Source organism: Rhipicephalus sanguineus, chromosome 10 (assembly GCF_013339695.2).
Source record: "Rhipicephalus sanguineus isolate Rsan-2018 chromosome 10, BIME_Rsan_1.4, whole genome shotgun sequence".
Taxonomy (NCBI): domain Eukaryota; kingdom Metazoa; phylum Arthropoda; class Arachnida; order Ixodida; family Ixodidae; genus Rhipicephalus; species Rhipicephalus sanguineus.
This window is the reverse complement of record NC_051185.1, coordinates 9,230,170-9,242,288: the sequence shown is the minus strand read 5'-3', so window position 1 is coordinate 9,242,288 and position 12,119 is coordinate 9,230,170. Positions and strand designations below refer to the sequence as shown.

Here is a 12,119-nt window from a genome sequence, read left to right as displayed (position 1 = left end):
TTCAGGGACCACCTACCAAGCGGCTATTGAGGGCATGAGATGTGGCAAGCACAACTTTTCGGACTCCGTTGCCAACGACGGGCAGGAGATATTTGACAAGGCAATTCAACACAGTCGCCTCCTTTCTCAAGGTGTCTGCGGAAGGACTTGAAGGTGAATCTTCGTCCGAGGAGCTCCCGCTGGATTCATCGAAATCTGCGTCTTCATCAGCATGCCCTTTGCCTTTCTTGCTTTCGTAATAAGGGTCTGGCCATAGTGGAACGTGGTCCCATAACCCTGTAATTAACCATCAGGTAAGTCTTTCAGTAATCAGCAAATGCTCACACTATGTGAGTGTTATCGGCAACAGTGCTGACACTAACTACTAGGCAGTGTTTCCACCAGTAAATTCACGAGTAACAATACCTACCAAGACTTATCGGTGCACAACATCAAACGATCTTATCCCATTACAGTTCAAACAATTTTATCAATGTTACCGCTCTCCAATAAAACTGTGCTGCGCGGAAAGCGCAGCACAGTCACAGCAGAAGCTGGAAGAGCGGCATTTCTAGAGCTGGTTATAAACTCGCTTGGGGCTACTAATACAAGTACACTAGCAAGGTACCCATTGCGCCATAAATCATAATTTTTGTGAAGTTGGGAAGCACCCACTACGCCATTATTCGTCATTCTGCGGAGAAGCGAGGTATCAGCTACACATCTGTAAGGCATTATTTGCACTTTGTTGATGTGACGGCCGATGACGAAGAATTATGGCTGAGCCCTTTGTAATGGGTTGGATGCTTTAAAATACCCACTAGTTACGTAATTCGCATTGTGTGACTCCTGGTCGTTATTTCACTCTCCCGCCACACTATATAACATATGTTAACGTGAGAAAGAAAGAGAGACAGAGCGAAATAACTTGAGACCCTGAGGAAATGGATTATGAGGGCCTTGCGGGGCTTCCTTGGCAATGAATAGAAGTGCACTTGCAAGAAATCCACTATGCTATAAATCATTTTTGTGAAGTAGGGAAGCAGCCGCTATGCCATTTTTCATCATTCTGCGGAGAACTGTGGTACCTGCTAAACACTTGTAAAGCATTATGTGCACTTTCTTGATGCAGTGCCTGATGACAATGAAGAATTATGGCAGAGCCCTTTGCAATAGGTTGGAAGCATTCAACAACGCACTCATTGCGCAATTCGCAAGAAAAAAAAAAAGAGGGTGACCTTATTTTTAGGTCTGGCGGTCCCATGCCGCCAATCTCCCACAGGGTGGGTGCCCTCCCAAGCGACTTTGAACTTCGTTCTGCCGAGCACCAGGCCGGAAGTGCGCTTGTCCCTATTTTACCGGTAGGTACCCGGCGGCAGCAATTCTCTGCCTCCCACAGCAGAGGTCGATGCTCAACTATTTCACCAAGGCTGTGGTGGGTTAAGGTGCGCCCAGGGGTCCTTGCAGAACCTTATGGGGCCACCTTTCGAGATGAGTACCCAGAAACAACCGAGCATCAGGTCGGTGTACTCCTCTACCCATTAGGAAAAACCGGTGGGTTCCCGGTCGGCACTGGGAATCGAACCCGGTACCTCCCGCATTGGAAGCGGACGCTCAACCATGTAGCCACCGCAGCGGTAAAAGAGGGTGACCTTATTTTTAGGTCTGGCGGTCCCGTGCCGCCAATTTCCCACAGGGTGGGTGCCCTCCCAAGCGACTTTGAACTTCGTTCTGCCGAGCACCAGGCCGGAAGTGCGCTTGTCCCTATTTTACTGGTAGGTACCCGGCGGCAGCAATTCTCTGCCTCCCACAGCAGAGGCGGATGCTCAACTATTTCACCAAGGCTGCGGTGGGTTAAGGTGCGCCCAGGGGTCCTTGCAGAACCTTATGGGGCCACCTTTCGAGATGAGTACCCAGAAACAACCGAGCGCCAGGTAGGTGTACTCCTCTACCCCTTTGGAAAAACCGGTAGGTTCCCGGTCGGCACTGGGAATCGAACCCGGTACCTCCCGCATTGGAAGCGGACGCTCAACCATGTAGCCACCGCAGCGGTCACACAACCAAGCTCGCGTTGTGTGACGCCTGGTTGTTATTTTACTCTTCTACCACGCTATATCACATATGTTAATGTGGCTCCTTCCCGACATGAAGCCTGTATAGGGTCTTACCGGCATGGCTCTGAGGTAGAATACTGGGCTCCCACGCAAAGGGCCCAGGTTTGGACACCGTTCCTTCCTGGATATTTTCTCTTATTTCACGCACTAGCAGTTACGGACACCGGCGGCGGCAGCGGGAGACAACTACTGCGCCAAAAACAGCCGTTGTTGCGATCTCATAACAGCTTTCGCTGGAAAAACCTTAGCTGCAAGTCAGTCCGTGTCCTGATCCTTTCCTTACCATCTTTTGTTTAAAAAATGTGAAACGCTGGGATGCGTGACTGTAGCACACATAACAATACAGTGTGACAGCCCCTTTAGGCAACTCTATGAAGAGCGCAGCCGACAGCATATGCTTTCACGAGACACTCAATAAATTACCTGCACGTTCTCACTCTGTTGCATCATCCTCTTGCCCCACCCACGCAGCCTTGTGCACCTCTCCCAGTGTTGCACTACCTCTGTCATCAGCCCACGTTTGGCCAGGAGAAGATGTGTGACGATTCATCAGATGATGCCCCTGATGATGCCGTGTGACATTTTGTTCTTTGTGACTCTTCTGTGTTGATGCCTACTACACCCAATATTTCAACTCAAGAGAGATGTAAGGCTTAAGCCTTAATAATAATAATAATAATAATAATAATAATAATAATAATAATAATAATAATAATAATAATAATAGCAACAGGCCCTGCAATACCCTTAAAGCACATAACAACCTAAGAGCACCAGTAGGCCTGCTGTTCAGTTCAAGCCCTGAGGACCAGCTAGCTCTGGTGAGCAGGACTCAGCCAGTGGCTAAACCCCACAGATTCACGAAATTAGAAGGCTGCCCAGAAAAGACAATTTACAGTTGTCGACCAATCTGTCAGAACTGGCACGGACCGCGAAATAGTCCGAAAAATCTAACAGTCCGAAAAAGTTGTTAGGACTTCAAAATACAGTTTATTTGGATTAGAGCAGCCTCAAAAAATCTCTAATAATGCCCTGCAGCATGATACACTTGGGGACGAAAAGATTTCGTTGCATTTGGGCTACAGTGATGTCGTCAGCGCGTTGGCGATCACTGCCGTTGACCGTTGCAGGCAGCACAGTTGGTGACCCCATGGCACCAAGCACACAAAATTTGAAGCCAGACACAGAAAGATGCACACAGTGTCTCGGTTCGGTGCAGTAGTCAAAGGCTGGGGCTCTTTAACCTGCACTGACATTGACAGTACATGGGCTTCCAGAATTTCGCCTCCATCGAAATGCGACCGCTGCAGCCACGATCGAACCCGCGTGTTTCAGACCAGCAGCCGAACACCGTAACCACCGAGAAAACACAATGGCAGTGAAAATCTGACGCACACAACATCTCAAAAACACACTTCACACACCACCAATATGACCACATGCGGAACGACAACCAGCAAAACAAACACACAGAAAAAAGGCAAAAAACAGCTACCGCCATAGTAATGATGACGATAAAGCTGATTAAAAAAAAAAAAGAAAAAGTGGCACCCCAAAGGCATTTTTTCAGCCAAGAGCAGACATGGCCTCCGAAACTGCAAGATTGCGCACCCTCTTAGCCTCTAAGGCTACACAACTGGCCACTGGAAGTTAACTTGACCAAGCCAGCAGAAAATACCACATGGTGGCTTTCAAAATCGAGCAGCGTAGCTTGAAACGAGCGATTTAGTCCGGAAAATCAAACTCTAGGGCGTAAATTCATCCGAAAAATCAGTCGCGAAAATGCATTAGTTCTATGGGAACCTTGACAGTGCATTTATGAAGTCTGAAATATCCATCAAGCCCAAATTTTTGGAGCCCGAAAAATCCGTCGGCGACTGTACTTGCTCCAGACCAGTGTTTTATCATCATCGTCTAGCACACTTACTCTTAGATGAATACCTGCCAACATGATCAGTAGTGCAGAACAAATGCAAAACTTTGGTGCTTGTAGCCCGGCTTACCCAGAGCCCAGTGTACGGGCATCAGCTCCTTCCAGAGGGCCGGCTCGCGAGAGACGCCATACCAACTCTTGCACACACCGCCGCAGATCGAAAGGTCGCGGGCATTCAGACGCGAGAAGATGTCGAACAAAATCTCCTGAGGCATGTCAGCCCACGATGGCAGCTCATCAGTGTCATCTTCATCACTGTCTGCCTCTGGGTACAAGACACAAAACGTGTTTCATAGCTTTTGATTGCTGGTGTTTAATGGGTCATGAAACACTTTTTATTGAAAGCAGACTAATATGCAGGAGTGAGTATGAAGCCCTTCAAGGCATATGTTCCCATATAAATATTTTATAATTGCCTAAAATGAGCAGACATACAGCGATGTCCATATTCTCCATTTCCCCTCACCTCGATGGTTTTTCTCAGATGATGCTATAAATCAGTGGTTCGATGGGGGCCCACGGACCCCAGAGGCTCTGCGAAGACATGTCACGGAACACTGTGTGCCGTGACAGCGACACCTTTCCATCTTTTGTATGCTTCACCGCATACTACTTTTGCATTGCGATGGAGCTGACTAATGTTTCCCCTTCTCCATGAGATGGCTGTAAAGCTTTTGTTGCAGTTTTGTACAACATATGCACTCGAGCATACTTTTTCCAGGCTTGCATATTTGAAGAGCAAACATAGCTAGAAACAGGTTTAGTGCGGCTGCAGGCCACACATCCTACTGACAAGCTGTTGAGATCGAAATGGCGTGGCATTTTAGTTTGAGCATTCTTTGCCAGGGGGAAATAAAAGGCACCTATTTCCCTCTGCACGTTGTGTTAATTTATGACACCCCCCCCCATTCTCTAGCTGCAAGGTGTCCCCCATCACTTCCACTGGTTCACAAGGGCCCCCATCACTTCCACTGGTTCACAAGGGGCCCCCGAAATATTCATGTCTGAGAACCACTGCCATAAATGTTATTGCACATGATGCTATAAATGTTAACGAGCACCAATGCTAAGAGCTGTGAAATGACACGCTTGCAAACCTGCATCTCTGATAGGACACATGTGTGTGACTTACCCTTCCAGCAGTAAGGTTCAGCAGTGACTGCACCTTCGCTTATCGACTAGTATATGTAAAATTATATTGTGTGTATACGTGAACAAAACAACACCTACTGTGCTTTGTATGCCATGTCATAATAACTTTGACTAACTCAAGATCCTTATAAATGAAATAAATACATTATCTCAATTAGTATCCCAGCTCAACAAGCTTTCACAAAATCTCTTGGAAGACTTGAGTGCTGGACGAGTTGGAATTCCATTCTTAAGAAAATTGCACGGAAAAAAAAAACCGCTGCAGACAAGCAAGGAACACGGGAATGGTGCAACACAAGACTGCATTTGTTTCGTGTTCCTTCCTTGCCTCCGATGTTTTTGGCGCAACTGTCGTAGAAACATCCCCTATTGATAGCATGCTTTCTACTTCTCAAAGAAGCTATGATTTATAAAACATTCTTGAGGTCCCTTCAATTTTATCACTCAATGCTGTTTGCAGCAATATAGATAAGCTTATAATAACTCACTCTGGTCAACATTCTCAAGCTCTATGTGGCATTTCTCCTGGGAACACTGCTGCTGCCACTTGGTGTGCTCCCGAATCACTCGTTCCTTCAGCAATTTGAGCTCTTCATACCCAAAGTACTGGATCAGCATGGGCTGAAAGACCTGAGACACAGAGAAGGCATGCCATTCACAGTGCCATGCAAGAAGGCAAAGAAATACAACCTGCAGTTCCACGGTTGCTGTTGGCCATGACTCAGCAAGTCTGAATCCAGATGGAGACAACGTAACATAGAAGGTGCAAGTAAAGTTCACTTTGATTGTAAAGGTGATACAGTTGAAACCCTCAAGAATGAAATTCTCGCGACAACAAAGAAATTTAGCATGCCCGCCGAACGTCCACAGAGTTCAGTGTATTTGCCCCCTCTCGACAGCAAAGAAATATTAAAAAGCACGCCTGCAATAACGAAAGTTCCATGTAGTGATCCGTAAAATTTTTTTTCAACCCATGAGCTAGTTCGGAACCTAGAAGCTCAAAAGTTGCAGCACAGCTCACTCGACAAGACGAGCGGATACGCCTCCGCCAACAAGCATTGGTGCGATCATTGCTGTTTACGTTCAGTCAGATTTATGGCCCTGAAAATGCTTGCCGCGGCATGGACTGTCACTTCCTCCACCGTCACCCAAAAGTGCTTCAAGCACGGCGGTTTTGTGACTTGTCTGCACGCCTCGGCAGCCTTGTCGGAGATGGAAGTGGGCGTTTCTTCTGCAAGCATCGATGACCTGCAGCCACTACCTGAAGCATGGGATCGTGTTGATGGAGCGATACCAGACGCTGTGGAACTGCGCAACTTTTTGTGTGCTAACGCCGAACTGATCGTGCACGAAAAATTCAGCAACAACACTGTCATCGAAAGTAAGCGCAAAGAATATGAGAGCGACGACGAGAGTGAGGATAGCAAGAAAATGCAGGAAAGGCAAGTAAGTTCGTGCGAAGTTCTTGATGCTTTTGACATCATTCGAAAACTTATTAAGCTGCAAGACTCGAGTCGTCAAGCTCCTTCAAAGCAACTTGAAACAGAGCAAGATCAGCGACTTCTTTAAATAAATTTTGGTTGTGCAAAGTAATCGGTGTACGTATTTTTCTATTTTCGTGACACCAAAATACTCATGAGAACGAACAAAGATCTCTTCTCCAGCGATTTCGTTATTGAGGGGTTCAAATGTACAGTGAAGTGGTGGATTTAGAGATTTTGGACAGAGACATGATGCACTACATTATGATATGTAGCAGATGAACGCAATCGTCACATCATTAGTGACAGAAGTGAGACGGAATGTCTAAATGTTAGTCTGTGTAAGCAGCAATCACAATCAATCAAGGTGGCTCTAAATGCAATTAATAATGTCCCTAATAATATCTCTAGTCATTATGGACGTAAATATTCATATGCGAGCAACATAACAGAACAAACAACACATCATAATAACTAGGACATACATAGCGCCATGTTCTGTTGGTTCTTCTGCCACTGTAAGAAATTTAGGGGAGGATGGAAGCTTGAACAGATGAAAAATTCGTGAACACAGGGTGTCAATGGAGCCGACGTTTCTGCAGCCTTGAAGAAGACACGTCCACTTGTCAGAACGTCGGTTCCAGCGACATCCCATGTTCGCCAATTTATCTCTGTAAAAAATTTGTGTCTTGTATGTTCGATCCCTTCATGAGCTAAGGAGCAGCCAGTGCCTTATTCGTGCACCGACAACTCCTTGCATCATATCAATGAAGAAAAATGGCTCTACTGAAGTGAAAAGTGCCAAAAGGAACCACTCCATATGGTAACACAGCACTTCATGTCATTCACTTTCTGAAAGATACCAGCAGTTCTACAGATATAAAAAACTACTATAACACTGCTATCGTATTACATTGGATTTACAAGGAAATATATGCACTGCTTCATGCAAATTATTATCATTAACATAACCGTGTAATACAAGAGGGCCCAACGCAGGAGTAACGCAGACAACAGGTGAGCCCTCATGTGAACAAACACAGTGAAAAGAATATTTTGTTTGTTGGGTTTTCGTTTCATCTAATGATCTTCGTCACTTACAATTATGCCTCCACCAATCCAAAATGGAAAGAGCCCTTCCATAATTATTACTGCTTTAATCTGTCAACATTCATATTTAGCATCCTTTCCTGCCCTTTTTTAATGTTTACAATAGTCCTCTTGACACCGAGGCCTCATTTAAAGGCTGCAAAACTTTCCATGAGGGTCATCCCATAAGTTCTCGACTCTATGCAGAACGCAGCAGTGGAGGCAAATGAACTAATGTTACTTTTTTGATGTCGCCTTCTTCAACTTCCAAACATTTAGCTCCATGAGGCTTGAGCACTTGCACCTCTGTAGAAGAAAAGCGAAATCTTATTCCAAAAAAATAATAACATGGTCACAGTATCACCAACGTTGTTCGAAATAAAGTGTAAGCTTTAATGTCAGCTATGCCAGCTTGATTATTTATGTCGATGTGGTTGTGTAGGACCAGCAAAGTCTGCGACTCCAGCACTCATGAGAAAGACTGAAAAAGTATTACTTCACTTTATACAAGGTATAAATTCGTACTTATGAATGTACATAGCTAGACAGTGCAGTGCCACAACCTGCTCAAGGTCACTGCAATCAAACCGCACAAATGGAATGAGATCTTGACCTTGTTCCATAATAGGACGTTCGTCGCACATGACTATTTGAGGCTCACATAAACAGGGGACGTACATAAACGAGGAATGGGAGATGCACTCATGAGCAACCAATCGCATGCATCGAGGACGAACACTCTATTATGGAACGTGTCAAGATCGCGCCTTTAGTAAGCGCAAGATTTTGTGATGGAGGATCTGGAAACTGCCTGCCAATTATGACAGTCTCATGCACGCTTCAGTACCAGCCGAGAACTCATGGGAGAGCGATCATGGTCCAAGAATGTTCAACCAGCCTAATGTTACATCAATATTACACTAACATTTACTTTAATGACTGAAAGTTGAGCATGATTGCAAGGATTCATGGTACAAAATTTTCCAGCGCAAATACAAACAGAAGTAGGAACAAAATGGGCACCACGAATTTGTGCTCATATTTGCGCGCCTGCTTTTCAGTACCATGAGTTCCTTTAATGCCTACATTCATGTTATTACTACACCGTCAAGAGCTTTACAGAGTTGCACTTTCATGATGCAATCTCATGGAATGCTTTGTGTTCCACCTAACAGTTTGACATCAATGCAGAACATTCTGAAGCATCCTATCTTGACCATTAATGTACAGTACTCACGGATTGAAACATGAAAATTTAGGGCTAAGTAATACACATACTTTCGTTTCCAGTATCTACAGTTCGTGTCATATTGGGTACTATTTTGACTCAAACACTTACATGAGAGGCAACATTACCTTTATAGCAGCTAGGTTTGCAGTGACATGATGCGGTTATCATGAGCAATTGCTTACAGCAGTCATTATACTAAAAAAATGTCACGTTTCCATCCATGAGCACTGAGCATCACTAAACACCTAGTACTTCGATTACATTTTGCAAGCACTGAATCTTTGTGTGTGTTTTGTAAAATGGATACTCACCTCCTCCTCTTCTTTCATGTGAGGCAAGAACTTCTCGGTGAACTCAATGAGGGCGTGCTGAAGCTTGAGGCCATAGTTGACACGTTCCGTTGCCGACTTGTTGGTGCAAGAGTAACCGTCACGAACCAAGGCCAGCATATCTGACAGACGGTTGTCGCTGTGGCAGTTGCAGACAGCCGAATCGTGAATAGAAAGCGCCTGGGACAAAGAAAAATATCTACAGGTCCAAAAATTAAAGTTGTAGATAATGCTTTCATTCATTATCGTCACCATTATCAGCATATATGTATTATTTTGACAGAAGGATGAAGGCTTCCCCCAATTATCTCCAACTTACCCTATCCCGAGCAAGCAGATTACCTCTTATCCCTGCGAACTTCATGATTACATCACAAGATCTAACTTTCTGCCTTACTCAAGTGCATTTCCTGTCCCTTGATGACCATTCTGTTGCTCTAACTGACCACCTGTTGTCTGTCCTATGGCTTACATGGCCGGCCAATGTCTATTTTTTTCACTTAAAGCCAACAGAATATCGGCTACCACTGTTTGTTCTCTGACCCATTCTGCTGTCTTCCAATCTCTTAATGGTTCGCCTATCATTTTCCATTTCATTGTACGCTGTGTCATCCTTAATTTTTTCTCTAGTTTTCTTGTTATCCTCTAAGTTTCAGCCCCATATGTTAGAACTGGCAGTATGCAGTGGTTGTATACTTTTCGCTTTAAGGACAGCGGCAGATTGCCTGTCACCATGTGGGAGAGCCCGCCGTATGCACTCCAGCCCATCCTTATTCTTCAGATAATTTTTTTTTTCGTTACTAGGCTCCCCTGTAGGTAATTGACCTATGTATACATATTTTGTACTCTTGCACATTTTAAGCAGTGTTAAAAAATTTTCTCTTGGACAGTGCTACTAGGTTGAAACCCAAGACTAATAACAATATCTAGGGCTTTAAGTTCCAAAATTACGATATGATTATGAGAGACGCCGTAGAGGAGAGCTCCGGAAATTTTGATCATCTGGTGTTCCTTAATGTCCACTGAGATCGCACAGTACCCGGGCCTCTAGCATTTCACCTCCATCAAAATGCGACCGTCGCGGACGGGATAGAACCTGAGACGTTCGAGTCGGCAGCCGAGCACCGCAACCAGTGCACCCCAAAGGCGGACATTGTGACCCAAAAAGGTGAAGATGTCAGCGATGTCACCAAAGCTCACTAAATTCTGCAGCCATATCATAAAGTTACCAATACTGATTTTTAACCTTTCGTGTGACAGTGGGACACATACGTCCCACTTTTCCGTCTGCAGAAAAAATGTTCTCCCACATCACCTGTTGCAATTAGCGCAACACCAAGTCACTCGTATCTTACCTAAGCCTTGGCGATCCCGAGGAAAATTCTTTTACCACACTTCTGAAGAGCGCAAGTAGTGTTACAATGGCGTTGAATTTCGATCAAGTTTTCATGATAGCTTCTGAATTTTCCTCTTCTTCAGATAGAAAGAACCTACCATTCAAAATGCCAGATAATTTCCTCTTTTTCTGGTTTTTCAGAGCGGTGATTTAAGCTTCCAGTCATCACGTGTTTTCGTACATTTGCGCAATAACTTGAGCGATAGACGCATCAAAACACAATCCCCTGCAAAATTACCACATTCATCCCTCAGCGTAATTGCGGATATTGGTGCGTGGAAATATTTTTCTTCATATCATATACCTCTTGGAAAGTAGGTACTTATTCAGGCCCAACAGCCGTACTCGGCAATTTCGACAGCCAAAGCAAGGACAGGAAAATATACAAAAAAAATGGTTGGTGCATGCGGCGAAGTAAGCTTTACAGGAACCGACCATAACGCTATGAAATCTCACAAGAGGCGCAGGTGCAGGTGGTGTTCTACTGCTGGATTGAGATCCCCACAACTTTCCTCAGCAGAATTTGAAAAGTGATACTCTAGGCCACCTGCTTCGGCTGTTTCATCCCAAATACCCATTGATGAAATTGCGAGATGGTGCCTTCGTGAGACAGTGGGACAATGTTTTCCCACTTTTTGAAAACACTCTCATGAGTCAGTGGGAGATATGCGTCCCACTTTTTTTCAGTACACTACTGGCTTGATTTTGATGAAAGCTGTTTTATACTATTTCTTCGTAGTTTATATCAATATACCACAGCCGGTTTTTATATCATTATGTCAAAAATATAGGCAGATCTAAAACGGTCAACATGTAATTTCATAGACGACTACCAAGGAACAGTTTCTTAGTTAAACAACGTGGTACCATCCATGATGTGATAACTTGAAAGGTCACCCAGAGATATTAATAAAAGGGCAGGTTAATGCAGCTAGAAGTAAACAAAACCTGACACTGTAAACAATATCTAGTCAAAAACACACACCAGTGCTAGACCGCTGTCAAAACACCCACGCAGCAATCACAGCAGAAAGATCAACACTACTCATTGAAGCTGAAATAAGCTAAGCGACTAATGAATTTTAAGAATCCTATCTCTGGCTTATGCAGTACACAAGAGCAGCTAACATGTTCCTGTACCAAATGACAAGCCAAATAAATATAAACATAAAAGGCAAGACATACAGGCTAGATTTTTGAGCGAGACAGCCTTTCGAGTTACCTTCTATATGTTTGCTTCATGCAAAATTAAAATAAGTGAGAACACGAAAATTTGCATTGGAGAGTGTTAATGAAATAAATTTTGGGGCCCTACTGATTAACTATAGGTGGAGCCTTGCCAGAAAAAGATTCCTGCATACATACAATGTGTCATAAAAATGAGTCAAAGTTTGAATGCTTTTGCAAGAATATTA

General features: G+C 44.3%; 1 protein-coding gene across 1 annotated transcript in view; it reads right to left on the bottom strand.

The window, feature by feature from the left end:
* Positions 1-12,119, bottom strand: part of LOC119406984 (F-box/LRR-repeat protein 5) — a 28,843-nt gene that overhangs the window by 11,989 nt on the left and 4,735 nt on the right. Inside the window, exons 3-6 of the mRNA XM_037673803.2 lie at positions 9,291-9,488; positions 5,667-5,808; positions 4,097-4,291; positions 17-276 (exon numbers count right to left, since the gene is read on the bottom strand). Of these exons, the coding sequence (XP_037529731.1) occupies positions 17-276; positions 4,097-4,291; positions 5,667-5,808; positions 9,291-9,488 (795 nt within the window). The remainder of the gene's footprint in view (positions 1-16; positions 277-4,096; positions 4,292-5,666; positions 5,809-9,290; positions 9,489-12,119) is intronic.